At 45.3% G+C, this 25,612-nt stretch overlaps 1 protein-coding gene across 1 annotated transcript; it reads left to right on the top strand.

The window, feature by feature from the left end:
* The first annotated feature begins 542 nt into the window (after positions 1-542).
* On the top strand, positions 543-25,612 carry LOC127057081 (small ubiquitin-related modifier 3). Its single transcript, XM_050965742.1, has 4 exons — positions 543-797; positions 21,026-21,154; positions 22,333-22,404; positions 24,089-25,612. The coding sequence occupies exons 1-4, from the start codon at positions 777-779 to the stop codon at positions 24,149-24,151; spliced, it is 285 nt and encodes a 94-aa protein (XP_050821699.1). The 5' UTR covers positions 543-776; the 3' UTR covers positions 24,152-25,612.

Here is a 25,612-nt window from a genome sequence, read left to right as displayed (position 1 = left end):
GCATATACAGGTGTGTGTTTTGTGTATATGCATATGTGCAAAGCTATATATGCATACTTGCATGCTCATTCATATTTGTTTTTGTGCATGTATGGGAAAACAGTATATGCATACTTTGTGCATGTTTTCTTACATGTGCATGCATGTTAGGATGTGGCTACAGCCTGAGTGTGCATGTTGCTTTTCAAGATGGCTGTTTAGAGAGTATGTTTGTGCATGTCTTTCCATGTAGCAGTTGTGATTGTACCACCACCAGGCCATGTGGCAGGCGACAGGACAGCAGGACCCCCTTTGCCGCTCCCCCACTCTCCCTGGGGAGCTGACCCATGGGGCTCTCTCTGTGCTGCCCCTGACCACAGGTTCTGTTGCGAGCGCTCCCGCTCCCTTCACCCCTCCCCCAGGCTCTGGAAGGCGCTGGCCCGCGTGGCTCTAGGCTGCCCCTCTCCCTACGTTCTGCACGAAGCTCCCTTTCCCCTTTACCCGCCTCGTTCTCAGCACCGCCTACTTCGCCACTCCCCCCGTTTCCGGTTCCTCGATGACGCACTTCCCAGCGCTACCTGCCTCCGCCCCTAAAGCGCGCCCCCGACGAGGAATCGCTCGCGAGCGCGCCTCGTGAGCGCGCACAGGCACGTGGGCCCGCCACAGCCAACCAGAGGCCGGGGATTTGGGGGGCGAAGCGCGCTCTCGCGGGCAGTTGCGGCGGGAGAGACGCGGGAGCTGAGAACGTGACTGTGCCCCCTCCGCGCTCCCGCCAGGCCGGACCGTCCGACGCCGCCATGTCCGAGGAGAAGCCCAAGGTAACGGTTAGAGCCGATGCACGGGGCTGCCGGGCTCCCCGCCGCGCAGCCCGGGCCCCGCGGCCTCCCTGGGGCCCGCCGGCCCCGGCCCCGCCCCATAGCGAAGAGACCCGGGGTCTCGCGCCCCGCCCGCTCGCGAGGGATGCTGGGAGCGCGGCCAGGCTGCGGGTAGGGCCTCCCTGGGGTTGGGGGCGACGTCGCGGGGAGCGTCCGGTCCGGTTCGCTCCGCTCGCCCCGCCCCCATGCGCCGAGCTCCCGCCGCCCATCCCGGCAGCGTGTTAACTCCTGGCCCGCGGGGCCGCTCCCGGGAGCCAGTAGTGTAGTGGGCAGGGCCTGTGGCTCTGGTTCGTGCTCGGGAAGGCAGGTCACAGACATACACCTTGCCCTGGGAGCCGAGAGTGGCGAGGTCAGGACGGGCCTCGGTTTCTGGAGGCCTTCAAAGCCTGGTCCCAGAGCGGAGTTGTGCGCTGCAGCCTTCATCCTGGGGCTATAATGGTCTTTCTAGAGCTCCTGGGCCCAGGCCACAGAGCGCCTTGAAGATAAGACCTGAGACTTTGACCTTGATTTGAAAATCCGTATGCAGCGACTGTAGTGAGAGGAGGAAGGGTTTGATGTGCTCGCAGTAGCCTGTGTTACTGAGGAAGACACTTTGCAACATTCCCTACTAGTGGAGTTTGCTAAATGAAGAATACATGCACAAGTACATTGCATTGCTCAAGTCCAGCTGAGAAGTGACAAAGCTTGGCCAGTTGACCTGCTTTCATTGACCTGTCCTGACTGTATGGGGTTGCAACAATGTTCATTTGAGAAATATAATAATTTTTACAAACAGCTACCATACATGTACAAAAAGTAGAATATTAACAATTGGAAAAGTGAACTTGCCACTTCTTCATTCAGAGAACCACATGACAGCTATATTGCCATTCAAGGGCTTGTCACTGAAGAAGAAAAGATTTTTACCAGAGGATGAAAAGCTGAACGGATAGAGGTGGGATCAGTTGAAGAGGCGCTGGCTCATCCTGGTAGTCCCAGAAAATTCTCTGAGGACCTGAGTTGCAGCAGTGCCCAGAGAACATGCTTGATACAGGCTACACCTGTGCCTTTTTAGTGGAGGCATGGCCAGTGGATACTTACTAAGTTCCTTGATTCCGAAATGTGTGGAAGCTTCTGAGTTTCTTGCCCAGAGTTAAAAACAAAATTGATTTGCCAGGACCTTGATAGTTCTGTGGGTTTTAAGAAAAGCAGTGTAGTATGATCAAGCCTTCACTGCAGGTTGTCCATATATTGATAATTCTGGATGCTGCTTTGTTTCAGACTCACTATTGCTATGACTGTCATCTCTCTGAAAATGTGAGTCGATGAGATCAAAGGGCATTACCTACCACAGCCAGTTGTCCTAAATTGTGAAGTAAATGTAACACTGGTGAGCTGAACTAAACGAAATTTGAAGGTAGATCTCATTGAGATTGACAGAGGAAAGGTATTCTTTCAGAGGTAATTCTTGAATGATATGAGCCAGAGATTGTGTGCAGAAATGGGGTTTATGTACTACCAGGTTTAAGTTGAAATCTCGTGTTTTTTCTACCCACAAAGAATCTTGAATAGAAACTGAAGAACTTCTTGTTGGCTTCAATTAGAACAATCATTCTTAAATAGATGATATCTGAGACACTGTTAGATAACACTTGTTACTTTATGGGGTGGTGAGGAGGCCAGAAAGGAAGAGTGTGGGAATTTCTGAAAAGATCTGTGTGAATAATCTTCAGAGCCCATCTGTCAAGAGGTACGGTTTAGGAGGAGAGAGTTCTTTCATCTTCCTGTGGAGATGATGGGCTACTTGGCTGAAAAGATTTTGTAGTCTAGAGCAGTGGTTCTCAAAGCCAGTCTGCTGCTTGTTCAAGGAAAGCTTCTGGTGGGCTGGGCCGGGTTGTTTACCTGCCATGTCCACAAGTTCGGCCGATCGCAGCTCCCACTGACCGCGGTTCGCTGCTCCGGGTCAGTGGGGGCTACGGGAAGGGCGGCCACCGCTGGTCTAGAGAAGACATTGAAGAGGGGCTTTTGGCGGTTTTCTGATGGAGCAAAAGAGATGTGGCAGCTGAAATTTTCCCTTAAATTCCTTAAAGACGATTGCTTGGGCAAGATCTCATTCAAGTCTGAGGAATTCATTGGTGTCTTTTGGGGGGATCCCCTGATACGTGTAATCTCACCAAAGGGAGCTTGAATGACAGAGGTGAGCCTGGTGGGCAAAGGAAAGTGTCTTGAAAAGCCTGCAGCCATGGTGCTGTTTCCGTTGGTTGCGATACACACCCACAATTGGTCAGCTCAGTCCATATTCTAAGAATACTCTGGGATTCCTCACTGATGCTGAGTCTCACTTGCTAACATTTGCAAGCAGTGCTTTCTTCCATCTCTATTTAGCTAGGAGACTCTGTCCCATTCTGCTGGTCAAAGACCTGGCCTTAGTTATTCATGCCTTTGGCACCTCTTAGCTGGACTACACCAACATGATGCACCTGGGCGTGAAACCTTGAGAATTTAGGAAACTCCTACTAGTGCAGAAGGCTGCAGCACATCTCCTCAGCAACATGGGCTACCATGAGCATATCACATCTGTTTTCTGCTCTCTACGCTGGCCTCCCATAGAATAACGAATCAAGTTCAAGGTCTCAGTCGGTATCTTCAAAGTGCTCCTTGGCCTGGGCCCAGGATATCTAAAAGATTGTCTAAAGCTCAGGTATGAAGGCCATGGTCGTCAACCCCACTCCTCTAGGACAGTGGAACTCTCAACAATAAGAGTAAAGCTTGTCTGTGTGGAAGACAGAGCTTTCTCCAGGGGTTGTCTGAGACATTGGAGATGCCCTCCCCCTCTCCCCCCCGGGACTAATTACTACCACAAACCTCACCACTTTCTGTTCCAAGTACAAGGTGCATTTCTTTCACCTTGCCTTTTCTACTATAAGCACTTCACAACACATATATTAAAAAAGGAGTAGGGGTGAGAGCAGAGACTATTGAACCAACATACTCCCCTGAACACACTTCTCCCTCTAGGAGAGGATGAAAGAACAAACAATACATGACAGGTATGTAGTCACGTCACTTAGCATGCTACTGGAAGGTGTTTGGGTACCGTGATCAGTGCATTGTAAGAACTTATATAGAATAGAATGAGATTGCCCTTGGAGGTCTGTGTCCAAAGCTCTAAGACACACATTGTGGCAAGCTAGAATGTTACAGGGAAGAGTTCTGGTGGAAAAACTAGCAATTATGTAGATAGTTATACAGGAAGCAGGGTGCTAACTTGTAAATCTTTATCTTTTTCTTGACTTTTGTGGGCAACCTTAGGTTTGGGTTGACTTTATAATAAAGACGTGAGCAAAGACTGGAGATTTAAAGTTGTTTTGTAGGACAATGGGCAAATATTCAAAGCCGCTCCCTAGTGAGCTTTTAAACTTTTGATCCACAAAATACTTAATGGTCCTTGTTCCTTCCATTGGGGTTAGAAACTTCCTGAGCTGGAAGCAGTCTTGAGATGAAGGAAGGGAGAATCAATCTAGGGGCCAACGAGGACTGGACTTGACTATCTGTATTTGGTATAGCTTTTCTGTGGCTCTGCTGATAGATATTTTCCTTTCTGGATTGTACCCTTCAGAACCTGGAATCTTTTCTAGAGACTGTTTTGGAGAAGATCACTTTCTCACTGGTGCTCATCTGGAAGAGTCTACCATTTTAAGGAAAGGGTGAAAGCTCTACCTAGTAGTGGAGGATCTGACTTGAGCTATGGCACTGGCTTACTTGGAGAGCTCACCTGTCTTCTGTTGATAACCTGGGTGAATGTTTCTGATAGTTGTATGATTCTTAAGATGAAGAGCATGGTTAGGACTTTGCATTCTCAGTACTTAAAGGAGAGTCATTGCTGTTTAAAAATCTAAACTGAATTTGTCTAGGGGGGGCAGGATTTATCTGGTGCTTTATCGGCGTGGGGGAGTGAAGGGATAGCTCAGTGGTTTGAGCATTGCCCTGTTAAACCCAGGGTTGTGAGTTCAGTCCTTGAGGGGGCCACCTAGGGATCTGGGTCAAAATCAGTACTTGGTCCTGCTAGTGAAGGCAGGGGGCTGGACTCAATGGCCTTTCAGGGTCCCTTCCAGTGCTATGAGATAGGTATATCTCCATATATTATTTGGTAAGGTGGTTGAACTAGTGAGGCTGTGTTTGATGGAAACATATGTTTTCTGTTTTGGGTAGATATCAGGACTATCAAGAAAGAAAAGGGCAGGATTATGTCTTGACTGTCAGAAGTTACCTTGTTTCTAATAGTAGTCATGTTTGGCTCGAATGTTTAACACCAACAAAAGATGTGAAATAAAGAGATGACTGTTTCAGACTTCCAAAAATATTAGAAAATTATTATAGTACCCCAAAATGTGCTAAGATATTTTTGTTTTGTGATAACACTTAGATGTCAATTGAGAAAGGGGACCCATATTTCTAGGTAATATACAAACATAGTGATAGTCTTCCACCCCCCCACCCCCCCAAGAGTTTATAACAGGAATTGGCACCCTTTGGCTCGTGGCTCATCAGGGAAATCTGCTGGCAGGACAGAATGGTTTGTTTACATGCAGCATCCTCAGGTTTGGCTGATCGCAGCTCCCACTGGCCACAATTCACTGTTCCAGGCCAATGGGGGCTGCAGGAAGCAGCATGGGTTGAGGGATGTACTGGCTGCTGCTTCCCACAGCCCCCATTGGCCTGGAATGGTGAACCGTGGCCAGTGGGAGTCGTGATCGGTTGAACCTGTGGATGCTGCAGGTAAACAAACCATCCCAGCCCGCCAGCGGATTTCCCTTTCAGGCTGCATGCCAAAGGTTACTGATCCCTGGTTCATAATCTGAATATACAAAGGTCTTGGCTATACTTGCAGCTGTAGAGCACTTTGGAGAGTGCACTAGGGAAAGTGCTGCACACTGTCCACACTGGCAGCTGCAAGCGCACTGGCATGGCCACATTTGTGGCATGGGAGTAGTAGATTATGGGCAGCTATCCCAGAGTTCAAGTGGCTGCAACGTGCTTTTCAAATGAGGGGAGTGGGGTGGAGTGTGTTGTTTGTATGTGGGGGGAGAGAGAGAGAGTGGGTTTTTGGAGTACTGAGAGTGTGTCAGCATGCTGTCTTGTAAGTTCAGATCCCCCTAGCTCACCTGTCTCTCTCTCTCTCACTCAACGTTTTCTTTGCCCCGTTTTGCAGATAAGCAGCCGCTGTCTGAAACAGAACTCTGAAAAGGCACTTCCGCATTCCTCAGTCGATTTCACAACAAAGAGAAGAGTGGCCACTTGACTTAAGGGGATTATGGGACGTTTCAGGAGGTCAATCAGTGCACTGTAATGTAAATCCTTGTTCACACTGGCCCTGGGGCATCTCAACCAATACGGAATAGCCGTTATCCCTCTCGTGGAGGTGGAGTACCAGGTGCACTCTAGCCAGGGAGTCTGAGCGCTCTCCATGCCTTGCCAGTGTGGATGGGAAGTAAGGTAGAGCGCTCTGGGAGGCTTTATTGCAGTATAAAGTGCCAGTGTAGCCATGCCCAAAGGGTAGAGCAGAGGGATAGAAAATACAAATAGGTGATGGTTTGAGAACGTTAGTGCCTTGGAGGTTTCTTTGTGGGGGGGACATTGTGACTAGGGTGGGATGAGGTTAATAGAAAGAGGAAGGGAGAGGAAAAACATGGATGAGAGAGGAGAGAGTGTGGAGGGCAGATGGACAGAGATTTAAGTGAAGAGACCATGAGGAAGTGGGGTAGAGTAAACAACTAATCAGCAGAGGAGAGAATGTCCAGAGACAAAACTAGAAAACAGGCTATGTCTACACTACACCCCTCTTATGGTGGCGTGTAGAGTATGTGTTACTACATACTGCTGTGCAAAGCAAGCTGCGTCCACACTGCACTGTAGTTACATATGCCAGTGAAGCTCTGGCAGGGGTAGGGAGTGGGGAAAGGCTTGGCTCTGCTGCCTCTACATTGCCAGAGTCTTTCACTGCCATGGAGAAGGACCCCAGGTGCGGGCAGGCAGCTGCAGGACAGGCAGTGCTTAGGCAAGCAGAGTCATGTTGGGTACACAGAGGGTTCAGGCATATTGTTATTCACCTAAGCAGTGCCTCTCCATCTATGGTGCTAGTTATTAACAGTGCTGGGGAGCATGTCATCTATGTACTCTACACACCATCAAAAGGAGTGTGCAGTGTAGACATACCTTTAGATCTGGGGTTCTCAAACTGGGGATCGGGACCCCTGCGAGCTGTCAGCATCCACCCCAAACCCTACTTTTCCTCCAGCATTTATAATGGTGTTAAATATATAAAAATGTTTAATTTATAACGGAGTTCGCACTCAGAGGCTTGCTGTGTGAAAGGGGTCACCAGTACAAAAGTTTGAGAACCACTGCTTTAGATGACGTAATCGTGTGTCCGATAGTGCTAGCTGTAACTGCTTCTGTTTGTTGCCAGCTGAGACTTTAGCTCAGGGGTAGGCAACCTACGGCACGCGTGCCGAAGGCAGCACGCAAGCTGATTTTCAGTGGCACTCTCGCTGCCTGTGTCCTGGCCACCAGTCCGCGGGGGGGGAGGGGGGGAGGGAGGGGCTCTGCATTTTAATTTAATTTTAAATGAAACTTCTTAAACATTTTAAAAATCTTATTTACCTTACATACAAAAATAGTTTAGTTATATATTAAACACTTATAGAAAGCGACCTTCTAAAAACGTTAAAATGTATGACTGGCACGTGAAACCTTAAATTAGAGTGAATAAATGAAGACTCGGCACACCACTTCCAAAAGGTTGCTGACCCCTGCTTAGCTGGTTCTATGCAGCTTCCCCAGAGCCACATGGTTTTGGGGAAGGTAGAACCTGGTGCCCCTAGGGGCAGGAGGGTCTCCCCTGCAGAGTTCTTTGTCTAAGGAGTGCTGGGAAAGGGAGGGAATCTCTTGGCTTCAGTTGGAGCTCATCTTCCCCTCCTCCAGTGTGTTATTTTACCTGCTGAAACTGCTTCTGCTAAGTGCTTATCAGAAGCCTGCCCCTGAGAGCTTGCAGTCAAAATAGATGACACACAGACAAAGGAGAGGGGTAAATGGAGGTAACATGTTTCAATATTCTTTCATATTCTCCTGTTTTACGTTTTGTACTCCTCTGTGAACTTATTTAAACCTTATATTCGCGTGCACCTTTTCCTGGATCCAATTTTTATTTGTAATTTAAGCCTGTCTCTTGATAGGAAAGGAAAATGATTCTTGCCTCCTGTGTCAACTCCTTCTCCTAACTTTCACATGGTCACCTGTTCTTATTCCAGCTCTCTCCCTGTACCTTGCGTGTAATGGTCACTGACCTCCCCACGTAAATCAACAGTTAAAGCTGGTGGTTCTAATCTCTCAAACTGCTGCGTGTGCACTCCTGCTGCCATTGACAGTGCAGTGCCATAGAGCAGCTCTCTTCTCTGTCTTTGTGAAGGGTGGAGGACAGAGTTTGGCTGACCTCCTCTCTACCATTGGCCTGCAGTAGAGGGTCTTTTCTGGGAGGTGGTGAGCACTGTACTCTAGTGAAATCATCTATCTCCTGTGTCTGTCTAGGAGTTTGGGGATGGGTGGGAGGAAGATCATGAGAGACTGCCATGAACAAGAAAATATTTGGAAATGTTTTAAAAATATACAGTTAAAGATAGCATTTAGTGAGTAACACTTCAAAGCACAACAATTATAAAATGAGTTCTCTTACTGTTGAAGTTGAAATAATGCCTTATGATCTAAGCGTTTAGGGTGAGAATTTCAAAAGCACTTAGCATTAATGTATTTCTGCTTCTGTTCAAGTTAATGAAACTCATTTAAGTTTGGTGTTGAACCTATTTAGGACCTGAATTATTTTATCATTTTTTATATTATTTCTATGGCACAAACAGGTGCTAGTCACTTACAAAATGTTGACTGTTTTAATAGAAAATTAGTGAATGTTGTATAGCTTGCAGAGCTTTGCAGTATCTTATAAATAGGATCTAGCTAATTATAGGTACAAAGCATGACCACCATAGTTATGGTTGCCTTATGACTTCTGTATAAAGGTTGATTTTTCAAAGTCCTCTATAATCATCATACTTAGATTACTTGGAAATTTGGTGTGCTTCAGAGGGATGTAAAATAGGGTTAGTGACCCAAATTTGGGGACATTTGAGGTAGAGGTTCTGGAGAAGTATGCCCTGGGAAAAATAGACATTTCCCCAAAAGTTCTAGGTGGAGGGTTTTGTTTTTGGTTTTGTTTCCTCCTCTCCGCCCCCTCCCCCCCCCCCCCCCCCCCCCCCGCTCCTCCTTCCCCTGAGATCAAGCTATGAGACCATTTTCATCCACACCACATCCAATGTGTCGTTTTACCCAAGGTAGCACATGGCACCCACCAATCTTTGGGGCACCCAAATGTAGAATGATATTTAAGAAAATGGACATTGTTCACAGCATGCATGCATCAGTACAGAAAATTGCTAGAGGGTTTCCATTCCACCATTTTAATGTTAACCTTAAAATCTATTTTCTGTTTAATGTTCAACAGTTCTAAGTGCTCTAAAATCCATATTGTTAATCAGATTGCCTTAAAATTCAATGTAAGTGATGGGACATAGGGTATAGTGATCTAAATTTGGGTCAATGTGACCAAGGGGTTCCCAAGATACAGACGTGAGGGGTGGGAGAACAACTTTTCTTAAAGTTGGCACATCTTGGCAATGTTTTTTTGCTCACAGATAGAGATCCAACCAGGTCTCAGATCATTGCACCAGTATCGCAGACACTCACGGGTTACTCCAACAGACTGCATGGCACTCACCAGCCCTTTGGCAGAAATCACATTAAAACATTATTTGAAAAAGAGTTTGCTTCTCCAGTTAGGCTCACAAGCCTATTCACACACCTAATAGATTACACTAAGCATATGGACACAGAGGAGTTAATAGGCTTGTTAGCCTTCAAAGTTTTCTACCAACTGGATAGCTCAAGATGACAAACGGTTGTCCTTTGAACTTGACCCACCTCAAGAGCATTCCCAGTCTCTGTTTAGGCCTGAGTTAATTGTATCTAATTTGCATATTAATTCGAGTTCAGCAGTCTGTCTTTGGAGTCTGTTTTTTATAAGCGAGGACTGGCCTGTCTCCCAAGATCTGTGAGAGTGAAGGATCATCTTTAAGGATAGGTTGTAGATCTTTGATGATGGGCTGGAGAGGTTTTAGTTGGGGACTGTAGGTGATGGCCACCTACTACAGGACAGGCCCAACAAAGAAAATAACAGAACACTACTAGCCATCACCTACAGCCTCCAACTAAAACCTCTCCAGCGCATCATCAAAGATCTACAAACTGTCCTTAAAGATGATCCTTCACTGTCACAGATCTTGGGAGACAGGCCAGTCCTTGCTTATAGACAGCCTCCCAACCTGAAGCAAATACTCACCAGCAACCGCACACCATACAACATAAACATTAACCCAGGAACCTATCCTTGCAACAAAGCCTGATGCCAGCTCTGTCCACATATCTATTCAAGTGACACCATCATAGGACCTAATCACATCAGCCACGCCATCAGGGGCTCGTTCACCTGCACATCTACCAACGTGATATATGCCATCATGTGTCAGCAGTGCCCCTCTGCCATGTACATTGGCCAAACCGGACAGTCTGTACGCAAAAGAATAAATGGACACAAATCTAACATCAGGAATCATAACATTCAAAAACCAGTGGGAGAACACTTCAACCTCTCTAACCACTCAGTGACAGACTTGAAGGTGGCAATTTTGCAACAAAAAAACTTCAAAAACAGACTCCAAAGAGAGACTGCTGAACTTGAATTAATATGCAAATTAGATACAGTTAACTCAGGCTTAAACAGAGACTGGGAATGGTTGGGTCATTACACTAATTGAATCTATTTCCCTATGTTAAGTTCTCACACCTTCTATGGGTCATCTTAATTATCACTTCAAAAGGTTTTTTTTCCTCCTGCTGATGATAGCTCACCTCAATTGATTAGACTCTTCCTGTTGGTATGCATACTTCCACCTTTTCATGTTCTCTGTATGTATAAATATCTCCTGTCTGTGTGTTCCATTCTGTGCATCCGAAGAAGTAAGCTGTAGCTCGCGAAAGCTCATGCTGAAATAAATTTGTTAGTCTCTAAGGTGCCACAAGTACTCCTGTTCTTTTCGCTGATGCAGGCTAACAGGGCTGCTACTCTGAAACCTGAGAGGTATTAATGACTTGATGAATCACAGATCTCATTGAAACCATTCAATTAACATAATTAAGGATAAGTTAATCACAAACCCTTCCCCCACCCTCCCTGGCTAAGCAAAAGGAGATTTTGACTGAGTGGTTGGAGGTTGCTGCAATATGTGAGTAATGGGTGGCAATTTTATTTTTTGGGGTGAGGGGAACAATGTAATCAAAGTCTTTTTGAGGTAAAATTAGATATGTGAATTCATGCTGGGAAAAAAGAGGTATTAGGAGTTGGGCAATAGGGGGAGGGAGTTTGGGGCTAAAGTGAGGGGAGGCATTTTATGGAGAGAGGGATATATGTGAATTGCTGGTTGGCAAGCCATGAATTGATTGTTTGAGAAAATCTGAGGGGTAGCCATGTTAGTCTGAATTCAAAAAACCAAGGAGTCTGGTGGCACCTTAAAGACTAACAGAATTCTTTGGGCATAAGCTTTTGTGGGTAAAAAAACTTCTGCATCTGAAGAAGTGGGTTTTTTAACCCACGAAAGCTTTTGCCCAAATAAATCTGTTAGTCTTTAGGGTGCTACCGGAATCCTCATTGTTTTTGAGAAAATCTGTGTATTGTTGGCCCGACCTTTCCCTCAGGGGCTAAGTGGCTACTTCCTGATCTTGTGTTTAATGTGGTGGTGGTTTGTGGTTTGTTTTTTTTTTTTTCAGAGAAATATAGCTCAGAGATTTGGAACTGACAGCATGGCTACCTTGATTGCTGAGGGAAAATAAATGTGTGCTGCCAGAGGTGCTAATGTGTGGTTTCTGGGCAATTCCTGGATCACAAGATTGGAGAAGTTTGCAGGAGAGTAATGAGTACACCATGACATGGGGATTACTAATTGCAAGTTGATTTGGGTGGAGAGATTTAAAAAAAAAAAGGTTGGCATCATGTTTTACCCACTCTACAATGTCTCCTTGGTGACTTGAGAGGTGGTGGTGTGTCAGACATGGTGATTCAGTCCGGCAGAAATAATTTGGGCCTTATTCCTGGTGTACTGCTCACACAATGTATGAGAGCAGATTTGTTCTGCATCCGTGACTTGTGTCCAGGAGCTTTGATAATCTTCTTTAATTTGGCTGAGCCTCTGAATAATCACTACAGGGACTATATGAAAACTATTAATAAGTTTTGGAAGAACATTAATTGGGAAGTTGGAGGGTTCTTGGCTAAGTGAAAAAAATCTGTATTGTGTGTCAGAAATATTTACAAGGTCTGACACCTCACTGTTTCATGTAGTTGGGGTACATCTGTTGCACAAGGGTCAGGGGATTTTTCAAACGTACAGAGGGTTTTAAGATGTATGATCAGTGCTTTCTGATGCATATTTCAGCATGTTTGAGAACGACTGTTTAGGTGTTGGGATTATTATTATTATTTATTTATGTTTTAGATTTAACAGAGTTTTAAATGTTGTTTGCTTGTATATAGTTGGTTTGTAATAAATAATTGTTCAGCAATTAAAGTGTTTGTGGTCTGTTATGCACCTGTGTAGGTGAGCATGTTCAATGCAGTGTTTGAGGACAGTGGGATAGCTCAGGCCATGTCTACATCTAAAATTTTGCAGCGCTGGTTGTTACAGCTGTATTAGTACAGCTGTATAGGGCCAGCGCTGCAGAGTGGCCACACTTACAGCAACCAGCGCTGCAAGTGGTGTTAGATGTGGCCACACTGCAGCGCTGTTGGGCGGCTTCAAGCGGGGTTCGGGGAACGCGAGAGCAAACCGCGGGGAATCAGGTCTCCTTCCCCGGTTTGCTCCAGTGTTCCCCGAACCCCCGAACAAGCAGGTCTCCTTCCCTGCGGTTTGCTGGGTGGTTCGGGGAACGCGAGAGCAAACCCAGGAAAGGAGACCAGCTTCGCCGCGGTTTGCTCTCGCGTTCCCCGAACAAGCAGGTCTCCTTCCCTGCGGTTTGCAGGGTGGTTCCGGGAAACGCGAGAGCAAACCGCGGCGAAGCTGGTCTCCTTTCCCGGTTTGCTCTCTCGTTCCCCGAACAAGCAGGTCTCCTTCCCTGCGGTTTGCTGGGTGGTTCGGGGAACGCGAGAGCAAACCCGGGAAAGGAGACCAGCTTCGCCGCGGTTTGCTCTCGCGTTCCCCGAACAAGCAGGTCTCCTTCCCTGCGGTTTGCAGGGTGGTTCCGGGAAACGCGAGAGCAAACCGCGGCGAAGCTGGTCTCCTTCCCCGGTTTGCTCTCGCGTTCCCGGAACCACCCAGCAAACCTCAGGGAAGGAGACCTGCTTGCTCGGGGTTCGGGGAACGCGAGAGCAAACCGCGGCGAAGCTGGTCTCCTTTCCCGGTTTGCTCTCGCGTTCCCGGAACCACCCAGCAAACCTCAGGGAAGGAGACCTGCTTGCTCGGGGTTCGGGGAACGCGAGAGCAAACCGCGGCGAAGCTGGTCTCCTTTCCCGGTTTGCTCTCGCGTTCCCGGAACCACCCAGCAAACCTCAGGGAAGGAGACCTGCTTGCTCGGGGTTCGGGGAACGCGAGAGCAAACCGGGGAAGGAGACCAGCTTGATTACCAGAGGCTTCCTCAGGTATGCTGGGATACCTGCTTATTCCACGGAGGTCAAGAAAAGCGCTGGTAAGTGTCTATATTTGATTACCAGCGCTGGATCACCAGCGCTGGATCCTCTACACCCGAGACAAAACGGGAGTACGGCCAGCGCTGCAAACAGGGAGTTGCAGCGCTGGTGGTGCCCTGCAGATGTGTACACCTCCTAAGTTGCAGCGCTGTAACTCCCTCACCAGCGCTGCAACTTTCTGATGTAGACAAGCCCTCAGTGAATAACAGTTATTTCACTGAAATTCATGTCATACAGGAATGTGACTCTTAACTTACATATTTGAAGTACAGTAGTTGTGAACCTTAGCACAGGTTGGGTGGGCCACATTATAAATATTGATTTACTGAGGTGTTCCTCCATCGCCCCCACCTTCTTCCTCCTTCCCAGAAAAGGTGCGTCAGGACCAAGGAGCAGGAACCCGAGCTCACAACACACAGAATCGTAGAAGATTAGGGTTGGAAGAGACCTCAGGAGGTCATCTAGTTCAACCATCTGGAGTTCTTTGCTTCAGAACTCAAAGAGATGGGGAGTTGCATGGCTGGGGATTCTGTGTAGGGTAGACAGCATTAATTTGTTTATCTAGGCATGCAGTACTGGGTGCATTGCATTATTTAGCCTTGGCAGGATTTGATTTAAATTGTTTGTTAGTTCTCAGTAAATGTCAGTTTTGCCTGATGCACTGAAATTGACTAAAAAAAATCTGTTGGCCCCCCTCACTATTTGCTTATAGGGATCTATGTGCAGCCCTGTTGTCACAGCCCTGCTCACTTACTCACTAACTGTCTGGGGATGCGGTAGCCTCCCCCTAGCAGCAGGGTAGCCTCCCCTGTGGTTGGGAACTCATTGTCCTTGCATTCCAGGCTGAGGGTCACTGCCCTGCCCTGCCAAGAACATAGCCCTCACTACACCTGGCTCCTGCAGGGATTCAGTACCTCACAGCTGTGTAGGGAGGCCCTTGCAGCACCACCGTAAAACTGAAAATTTATTAAAATTGATACAACTCTGAAAAAGATTTAAGTTAATATTCATTTTTATTTTTAAATTTACAAAAAAAAGTACAGAATTGTGCCAAGCTTAGTATTGTTGTAGGGGGAAAAGGTCTTTGCATAATATTTGTGTGGGATCTACCCCTTTCTCTTGACTGGGACACACAGGCTCCAATAAAGCATTGTCTTATTGCTAAGCATAGTGTCAGTTCTTGAGGGATAACCGTTGCCTTCCCAGAAGACATTTGATGGGCAGTTAAGGGCTGAGGACCTGGAATTCAAGATATTCCTCACTCACTCCAGGGGACCCCCATCTGACAGCTGCTCCTACCTCAAACAGTCAAACAAATGTCTCTCTAAAGTAAACTTTAAAAACAAGTGTACAAAATTTCTCTTACTCTTTTAGACTTGCAGGCAGCTAGACATAACATAACTCAAAACAAATCCTAGATATCCACTGATGGGACATTTACCTGTTTCATATAAATCACCAAAACTCCGATTGCATGCGGAGGAGAGGAAAAGTGGGATTAGAATCCGCGAGAGAGGGATTAAGTGCTTTCAACATATTACTGCATCCTCTGTACTCCATAGCAATGGATTAAAAGGTATCAGATCTAGTTAGAGCAACAATTTTTATTCTGTTGTGATTGAGTCCTTATTTTGACTTGTTTGATAAGTGAGGAAATGTATTTCAGTGGTATACAGAGGTATTCTCAGAATAAGGAGTGTCTCCACAGCTATGGGCATGAGGGAGACAATGGGAAATTCTGGCTCTGCGTGCGTGTGTTTTTTGTGCAGAGCTACAGATAAAACTATTGCTGTGAGACAGGTCAAAATAGCCTGCCGGTCAGTCAGTTGTTACGCAAGGTAGAACGTGGCACCCAAGCTGTGAACGGTATCTAAGAACCTGTTCACTTCTTTGCTTGCATTGATGTGCAACCTGGAAAGAACACAGTGTGCATGTGCCAATAAAGAACAAATCCAAGAGGGTTTGTGTGCAGCCACTTATGCTTGCCTGGGTAGGTTGAGGGAATGTGCTGATGTCATTGCTTCTGGTGAACACCTCACCACTGACATGTCTAGTCTGAACCTTTTTACACCTGTGCTATAAAGATTTAATAACTCATGTTACTTGCTAGAAGCTGTGTGTGTTATAACATATTTTTATATTATGGGGAGATTTACTGTGAACACGGCAGGATAGTCAGTAGCCGGTCTAAACAAAAATTTTTATTGCATTAGGTGGGGGAAAAGCCAGGGACAGAGGACTGAGTAGGTTCAGGGCAACTCTGTGTGTGTGTGTGTGTGTGTGTGTGTGTGGTGGGGGGGTGTCCTTCAACAGTGTTAGCTGGAATCCTGGGTGAGAGTGAATGGGTTGTAAAAGGAGGTGAAGAGCTTGTACATTTCTTACTTCTGGGGGGATTCTGCGGCAAAACAAACTTCTGCACCAAAAAATTCAAAAATTCTGCATATTTTATTTGTCAAAATAATGTAATTTAATCACACCAGTTTCAATTCTTTTAGTAATTTATTAAAACTACAATACAGAAAAAAGTCACAATAACTATTCAGCATTTCCTAAACACATGAAAGTTAAGTTACAAACACTTGGTAACTAATACCTGGCATTCCAGTTATTATCCTGGATTTTAATTTTAATTTACATTACAGAACACCAAACTGGAGATGGGTGGGAAGTAAATGTCATTTTAAATTGCTCAGACTTTCACACATGAAAGTCATGCTGTTTTGCTAATCATTGTCCCGGACCTGGCTTGGTATTTTGGGAAATGCTTAGTTCTGAGTGTTCTGACATTATGGGCATGTCTACAATGGCAGTTACAGCTCCGAGAGTTACAGTGCTGCTCAGAGAGCGCAGAAGGACAACCACTGTTGTGTGTTCACACTGACAGCTGCCTGCGCAATAGTGTGTTCACATTTGCAGCGCTGTTTGGAGCGGTGCACTCTGGGCAGCTATTCCACAGAGCACCCTCTTTCTCTTTTGCTGCTAAGACTTGTGGGAAGGCAGAGGGGGTCATGGGATGTCTCAGTGCCCCATGATGCATTGCTTTGCATCCCAGCAATCTCTCTGCTTCTGTCCGTGTTTGGCACCATCTTTCAACGGTTTGTGTACTGCGTGCTCTGCCTCTTCGGGCTGCAGGAATGGATCCCAAACTGCTGACCAGAATGCTGCTCGCTCTGATCAACACGTCACGAGTGGCAGTGGAGTTATTCTGTAAACTACAGCAAGAGGAGTGCAGTGTTGATCTTGCCACGTGTAGTAGCTACGACATGAGATTACTTGTGGCATTCACTGGCCTGTTCAAGAAGCTGAAAGCAGGGACTTTCTTCCCGGACCAGAGGATCACCATAGGGGAAGTTGAAATGCCCATTGTGATCCTGGGGTACTCCGCCTGCCCCTTAATGCTGTGGCTTATGAAGCCGTACGCGGGGCAACTTGACAGCAGCAAGAAGCGGTTGAACAACAGGCTGAGCAAGTGCAGAATGACTGAGTGTGCCTTTGGCCGTTTAAAAGCCTGCTGGCGATGCCTGTATGGGAAGCTGGACATGACCGATTACAATATTCTTGTGCTTATAGCTGTGTGCCGTACGCTCCGTAATATATGTGAAGGGAATGGTGAAAGCTTCACTCAGGACTGGACTGCAGTGGCTCAGCGCCTGGAGGCTGAGTTTGAACAGCCAGAGACCAGGGCTATTAGAGAGGCATAGCGCGGGGCCATAAGGATCAGGGATACCTTGAAGCAGCAATTTGAAGCTGAAAGCCACTAATATTTGCTGCTATGCTCAGGATTGCAGTGCTTGTAATTCTAGGACGTATCTGGTGCACATGATTCAATAAGGGAGTTTAACATAATTGTATGTTGCTTTGCAGAGCTCTTTTTGCTTTCACTTAATAGAATAAAGATTGCTTTCAAACCAACACAATTCTTTTATTAAAAGACAGCAACCAGAGGAGAGAGTCAAACAATAATACATCAGCAGGGAGGGGGAAAGAGAAGGTCTCCAGAGGAGGAGGGGTCCCGGGACAGCTACAGATTTGTGTATGTCCAGGGATCATACCCAGCCTTCTCCTTTGGAGTACAACGTAGCGGGTGCTGTACTTCAGCAGGGCCAGAGGGATGGGTGATGAGTGCAGTGGATAGTGGGAGTCCATACTGCTGGACTGTGAGGAGGGAGGAGTGGAATGCTGTGGGTAGAGTGTGGAGCCAGGAGATTGATAACAGTGTGTTGGCGATTGGGGTGGGGTGGGCGGCACATGGGAAACCGTTTTGTGACAGTGGCTGCAGGAGAGGGCAGGTGTGGAGCTGCTCGATTTGAAGAGCTAGTATTGCCTGGAGCTTGTCCACTTGGCGCTCCATAACATTTAAGAGCCACTCCTTGGTTTCTTTCTGGTGTGCCACGTTCTCCTTTCGGTCCCTCTTCTTGCTGCCTCGCCACTCCTTCAATTCCTGTTTCTCAGTGGCAGAATGCATCATAACCTTACGGAGAAAGTCCTCCTTAGTTCTTCATGGCCGGTTTCTAATTCTGCACAGCCGTTCTGCTGCCAATAAGGGAGGCTGGCCTTCCAAGGTCATCCCTGTGAAGTTTAAATGCAACATTTTACAGAAGCAGTATTTTTTTGCAACACAGACAACACTGATTCAGTGCGTTAAAACACAGTCAGAACTTACACACCTGTCACTAACTGGCTGACCCCAGGCAAGCACACATGAGATACAAGGCCCCCAAAATGGTGAATAGTCGCAGGGCCAGGGTGAATTACTCTTCCCGGATCCTGCTGTATCTGGGCACGTGGCTCATGGGGAAAGTCAGCACTGTAGCAGGGGCTTGATAATCATTCCTGTCCCCTCACACTTTCCACAGGATGTGATCATTATGGAAGATATCTCGCTGCTGAGGGTGAGCAGGGAATCAAGGGAGGGTCTTCTCCAAGCCTGCAGCTTCCGCCCTGGCCCCTATGCGGCTAGCCTGTGTGCAGCAATGGTCCCCCTGTCTCCCTGTGATGGCACAGTGGTGCAGGAAAGTCAAAGTTAAGGAGCAAGAAACAAAGCAGCTCTGGCAAGGAACCTGCGGCAGCTGATTGCCCATTATCTCCACGAGAGTTTCCTGGAGATCTCTGAGGGAGATTCCCATGAAGTGAGGAAGTCTTATCAACAGCCTGTTCTGCCGCTTAGACTAGGCATGCAGTGGGAGACAAGCCTGCTTTCTGCAACCCTCCTGCCCCCAACAACTCGATTCAGCAATTCCCAAAATCAGGTCCACTTATCAGGGGCTTCCTCTCCTGTTTGCGCTTCGCCAAGATCCTTCTGCTGTGACTGGCTAGGTTCCTCCGGGGTAGAAAGGAGCTCTTGACTGCATGCATCTCTGGTGTCCGAGCCATCCTCTGCCTCTGGGTCCCCCTCTTCGTCCAAGATTTCTTCCTCCTGGCTCAATCCACGCTCGACTGGCATGTAAGCCAACGAAGTATCCACAGGAGCCTTTGCAGTGGAGGTGAGGTCGCCACCAAGTATCGCATCCAGCTCTTTGTAGAATTGGCAGCTCATGGGCGCAGCATCAGAGCGGCGGTTTGCCTCCCACGCCTTGTGGTAGGTGTTCCGCAGCTCCTTCACTTTTACCCTACACTGCAATGTGTCCTGGTCATGGCCCCTTTCTATCATGCATCTAGAAATCTGTCCATAGATACCATTATTCCTATGGCTGGAGCGCAGCTGGGATGGCACAGCTTCCTCTCTCCAAACGCCAATGAGGTCCAGCAGCTCGGCATTGCTCCAAGTGGGGGGATTGCCTGGTGCGTGGAGCAGGCATGGCCACCTGGAAAGATGCACTGAGACCACTGCACGCATCACCGAGCAAACAGGAAGGGGACTTTCAAATTTGCAAAGGAATATACGGGGTGGGGATGACGGTTGGTCACCCGAGGGTAGGGCAGCAGAGTTCAAACCGATGACCAGAGAGGCGAGAACAGGCATTGTGGGACACCTCCTGGAGGCCAATCACTGCACTGTAATTGCTATGGTGTCTACACTGGCACTGCAGTGCTGTAGCCCTGGCACAGAAAGCTGTACATCTCTTGTTGGGGTGGTGAGGTTTTTTTTAGAGTGCTACAACTGTGCAGTTTCTGCACACTAAGTGGCTTGGCAGTGTGTACACCTCAGGAGTTACAGCGCAGAAAGCCACTTTACTGTGCAGAAACTTGCCAGTGTAGATGGGGCCTTTATTGACTGTTTGGTAAATGTTTTATTTGCCCTCAGTCTTTTTTTTTTTTTTTTAAATGGGTAAGTAAAATAAATCCTGAGCTGTAATCTAACCCCATTGTGCCACTTTGGCACAGGAAAAAAGTGAGAAAGCACATAGATCTTCCTAGCTGAGGATCCCCTTACTGTCATTTATGATAAGACTCCTTTACATCACTCTGGCCTTAAAACTGTCACAAATTTTATGCTCTTGGGAGAACTGACCGAGAATGGGAACAGTTAACTAACAATAGGCACGCCGCTACATTTCTGCCTCAGAGAATGAAATCAATTAACCATCAACAGCAACTTTAACAACTTTACACAGTCAGGCTGCTACGTTTGTGCCTCAGAAAATGAGATCAGTTAACTAAGGGCACGTCTTCACTGGCAACGTTAAAGCGTGGCCGCAGCACCGCTTTAACGTGGCTTGTGTGGTTGCAGCACTGGGAGGGAGCACTCCCAGCACTCTAAAAATCGCACCTCCATGAGGGGAATAGCTCCCAGCACTGGTGCACTGTCTGCACTGGCACTTTACAGTGCTGAAACTTGCAGTGTTGTAAAGTGCCAGTGTAGACAAGCCCCCCCCCAGGAGTAATTTCAGCAACTGGGGGGTTGGCAGAGTGAAAGTTCCTGTGTTAATGGGGCATATTGGGGCATTACTGAAAGAGAGCAAAGTTAAGGTTGCCCATGCACACTTAACTATGCATTTCCTTTTCAGCAGTTTGAATTTTGCACAACTAAGTGTTCTGCATGACAGATCATCAGGCAACCTTAACTCTGTGTTAACTTAGTGTTTTGCCATTGAGTATAAATAATCTTCTAACTTCCCCTCAGGATGGTCTGAGTTTGCAGATGTGAATGTTGGAATTTGTTCAGTTTTTAGTAATTTGTTCTAAAGTTTCTTACTTTTACCTCTTTGCCTGCAAGTCTCAGAGGCAAACACACAACTTGGGTTTGTTTTTTTTCTGTGTGCGCTGTGGAGAACATCAAACCTTTATATACAGGAAGGAATGCTTCTGTTTTGAAACAGTTTGCTAAAGTACTATCAGTCTTTTCCAGATTCCTAGGGTAACTTTTATTCATAAATAGTGATGTCCATCTTTACATTTTGTTTTGCAGGAAGGAGTAAAAACAGAGAATGATCATATCAATCTAAAAGTCGCTGGCCAGGATGGATCCGTGGTGCAGTTCAAAATAAAAAGGCATACACCCCTAAACAAACTAATGAAGGCTTATTGTGAGAGACAGGTACATATGTTTAACACAGTTTTTATATGTTGTAGTATTACTAATAAATTCATTTTGCAGTCTGAGAGTCAGTAAGATCACTTATCTTATGAAAGACCTCATCATTATGGAAACTTTACTTCTTTTCATAAAATGTGTTAAATATCAATGTTTCTGAGAATGACTAGACTCCATTATATGGGAGTATAGTAGAATATGAATTCTGCGACCTAACTTTCTCTCTCAGGTTTGAAAAATTTGGTTACAGTTATACTTTAATCAAAATGACTTTATCCTCATCCAGTGCTCCTGGTTCTCTAAAATTGGAACTAGGGGCCAGGAACTCCTGAACTGTAATCCCAGCTCTGACACTAATTCCCTCTGTTGCCTTAGACCTCTTAACCTGTGTTATAACGTATATAAAATCGTTAACTACCTGACAGGTGTGAAGTGAGGTTTAAGAAGTTTGCAGTGTGTTTTTGAAGATGAAAAGTAGTTGTCTGTCTTTTGCTTTTGTTTTCTCTTTTTTTCCCCTCTTAATGTTTTTTGTTGTCTGTCTATCCCCCTGCATCACTCTGCTCTGGTATGTTACGCTCCCTTCCCCCACTCACCAGAAAGTGCCATACTGCAAGGTGCAGGGGACATGTGCTATTCCAAAATACAGTAGAACCTTCGAGTTATGAATACCTTGGGAATGGAGGTAGTTCATAACTCTGAAATATTCATAACTCTCTACAAAACATTATGGTTGTTCTTTCCAAAGTTTACAATTGAACATTGCCTTAATACGGCTTTGAAACTTTACTATGCAGAAGAAAAATGCTGCTTTCTGTTTATTTTTTTAGTAGTTTACATTTAACACAGTACTGTATTTGGTGGGGGATTTTTTTTCCCCCCTCTACTGCTGCCTGATTGTGTACTTCCAGTTCCAAATGAGGTGTGTGATTGACTGATCAAGTTAGGTTCTACTGTAGATGTCCTGCTCATACAGTGCCTGCCCTAGGACTTCAGACTAACTTAGAATTTTGACATCTGGGTCGAATCATATACAACATATATAGAGCTCTTCTGTCACTTTAAATCTTCTGAATTCTGATTTTTACACATTATAGCAAATACTTGCTCCTAATCATAAACTTATTTTATGTCGATTGCAAAGTAAAAACTCCATTTCTCATGTTAATTATTTTACCTTACAGGGTTTGTCAATGAGACAGATTAGATTCAGATTTGATGGACAACCAATTAATGAAACTGACACGCCTGCACAGGTATGAAAATACGTTGTAATAACTGTAGCAGAACTCTGTATATTTTTGTCTAGATGCAGACATCTAAAACTATTTTAGGGGGCATTTTGATAGAATAGTATCTTTGTCGTAGGCCCAGCAGTTCCCAAAATGTGCAGTAGGATTTCTTTTTCTTTAAAAATTCTCATAATTGTTACCACTGATGGTGCTTGACCCAATTAGCAAGTGAGAGTACTAGCGTAGACATGGCTCCAAATAGCTGCCGGAGTTTTAAGGATTGTCTTGCGAACCATGCTCAGAGTAGGTCTAGACAATGATGTCTAGTGTGATTAAAACGCAGGTGACTGCTGGTGCCTTGTCTACACCAGTGCTACCACCATTTCTGCCACTGCTGAAGCTGAATGAGTATTGGCAATAGTGATAAATTTCAGGGAGGAAAATTCCTGGTATGGACAAGGCCTGTGGCAAGGAATACAAGAAACAAAATCCAGACATATTCTGGATGGTGTGGATTGGACTAATGAGTCCTCCTTTGGAGTTGAGAGAGAACAATAAATCACTGACCAAACTGGTTTGATCTGGCTGTGGGAATGCCCTGCAAAGCTATTTTGTAAATGGATGTGAAAACTATGAGAGAGATAATCTAGGCTAGAAAGGAACACCCTGACTGCAGCTGAGTGGAGTGCACCCCAGGATGGCTTGCTGGAAAGACTAACTTTTTCTGTGCCCACAGAGTATAACTCCTGTAGAATTAATGGTACTACTCATGTGAATAACTGCTGACAGTGGTTAATTGAGATTAGTTACAGACCCTTGCTGTTCAGAAGACAAATTGAACTGCACAGTGGTTCAAAGTGCACTGCTGCAGAAGTTGGCTGGGAGTGGAATAAAGGTTTGATTTGCAAGTTTGGGGAGATCTGTAGATTAAATCAACAGAAACCACACTGTTAGCAGTTAGAGAGGTGGAAGCAGAGCAGAGAATCTTGGGGAAGTATACCGAGGGTATGTTTACACTACAGCAGCACAGCTATGTTGCTTCAGCTCTGCCTCTGTAACACCGTAGACGCTCCCAATGTTGACAGAAGGGTTTTTCTGTTGATGTAGGTGATCTACCTCTCCGAGAGGCAGTAACTAGGTTGATGGAAGAATCCTTATGTTGACCCCTAGTGTAGACATGAGTAGGTCATTTTGACCTAACTATGGTTCTCAGGGCCTGAAATTTTCCACTGCCCTGAGTAACGAAGATAGGTTGGTCTAATTTTTAAATGTAGACCAAGCTTGAGACTGTGGGGAGCAGGGGTGGGAATGGAGGGCCAGAGTTGTGCCGTTGAGCAGGAACAATCTGTGTTGAGTGTTGACACTAAAGGAAAAGCATAGACTGACATGAAGCCCTTAATGCCTTGGCTCTTAGACTCCACTTTACTGCCTAAATCTGGGATATTGTTCCCCAACACAGTGTCAGTCAGCCTGGAATGTCTTAGCTGAAGGGAGACCAAGATAACTTGTGACTAGAGCTGGGAACGCACTGTGGTGAAGGGGTGATGTTGCTTTCTGATTGGGTGGAGAGGGGAATTTAATAAGCATTAAAGTTTAAATTTAAACACTGCTTCTTAATGAGTAATGCTATTAACAGTGCAAGAACTAAATGCCCTTTTAAAATGTATAGCTATGTATATATTAAAATATTTGTGCATTAATCCAACAGCTGGAGATGGAAGATGAAGATACTATTGATGTGTTTCAACAGCAGACAGGTGGAGTATGTTAAACATGCTGTCCTTTTGGGAAGAGGAATTTAAAGACCCTTGTCACACCTCACTTTCTCATCTGTCCTTGGATTTGCTATTAAATAGTAATGAATGAACATGCCAATCACACAGGATTCTTCTAAAACTTTAGAGGACATTTACCAAAATTGTTCTGCTCTCCCTCTGACATACTGCGTGTGCAAGTCAAAACTGTATCTGCAGGGATTAACCTACATCTTAAATTGGGCCAAATGGAATTAAACTGAAAAGTTTAAGTAAAATATGAGTTGTCTGTCTGCTGTTACCTTGTTTATATAAACTTGTGGCCTAAGTATCCCCCTATATTCTAGGACACAGATTGTTCATTCCTGGCTCTTATTAATTATTGCCCCACTGCATAATTCTAATCATGTAAATATATCCTCATTTCAGTAGTGAGTTTAAAATCTCCTCTTACAATCGGGCAAGTGAAGGGAAGGAAAGGTTATTGATTTAAAAGTTTTTACTATGTGTTGTAAACACAGTTATTATTGTAAAACTCAAAATCTATGATACAAGGACTGTACGTGCAGATATGAGGCTTAGTATAGAGTAAGTGTTTAAATATTGCAAATGTACATGTGCTTTGTCATAATCTGATAAAATAGATTGAAATTTAAGTTTTAAAAAGCAAAACCAAGAGAATTGCCCAGAATTAATTTCAGCAATTGAGTTATTACCAGAATGCTAAACCAAACCTACTAGTGTTCATGACTGAACACTAGTGTATTATGTTCCATAAGAATAAAAAGAAAAAAGTCCATCGTCTGAGCTCACTGTCGGTTTACTAGGTGATGGACAAAAAAAAGTGCAACTTGTCCCTATCATTCCCTTTAATACGAACATAGAAGTTGTATCATTATTACTCACTTGGTACTAGTAAATACGTGGCCTCTGGTTTCTTTCTGTACATGTTTCTTATGGATAAATGTGGTCTTACATAAAACAAACCAAAACCTCTAACAAACAGACTCTTGATAAAGCTTATGGCCAAGCTGTATGTGCAGAAGAACTATTAAAAGATTGCTAAGCACAAAAACCTTGAAAAGGTAATTTAAGGTTCTTCTGAGAAATTTCTGCTCTGCTGCTTCCCAAAAATGTATTGAATTTTAAATACATTTGTGTGGTGACTTTCAGTTCTGTATGATGTTTTGGGCTCTACTCCAAATGAAATTTTTAAAAGGTCATCATATTATCCTTCAATAGGTTGTCCATTGCTGCTTGATTAGGTCATTATCTGCCTTTTATATTTACCTGACCAATTTGACATTAGCTCATCTCTTTGCTTGAAATCTGCTGGGAAAAGTCCTTATTTTCTTTTTCATTTTATTGTATATGGGCTAGGGTGGGATATTCTGTTAGAGCTCATAGTTTATTCACCAATTTGTACATTATTTGTTGTTCTTTACTATTGTATACAGTAAATATAGTTTGGTACTCTG

This window comes from Gopherus flavomarginatus, chromosome 8 (assembly GCF_025201925.1).
Source record: "Gopherus flavomarginatus isolate rGopFla2 chromosome 8, rGopFla2.mat.asm, whole genome shotgun sequence".
In the NCBI taxonomy this organism is placed as follows: Eukaryota; Metazoa; Chordata; order Testudines; family Testudinidae; genus Gopherus; species Gopherus flavomarginatus.
The sequence above is the reverse complement of the archived record's forward strand: the minus strand, read 5'-3'. Positions and strand labels throughout refer to the sequence as shown.

Coding starts and splice junctions, on each gene's coding strand:
- LOC127057081 (XM_050965742.1), top strand. CDS start 777: ATGTCCGAGGAGAAGCCCAAG. Junction 21,155..22,332: donor AGGCTTATTGTGAGAGACAG/GTACATATGTTT, acceptor TTTACCTTACAG/GGTTTGTCAATGAGACAGAT. Junction 22,405..24,088: donor AAACTGACACGCCTGCACAG/GTATGAAAATAC, acceptor TTAATCCAACAG/CTGGAGATGGAAGATGAAGA.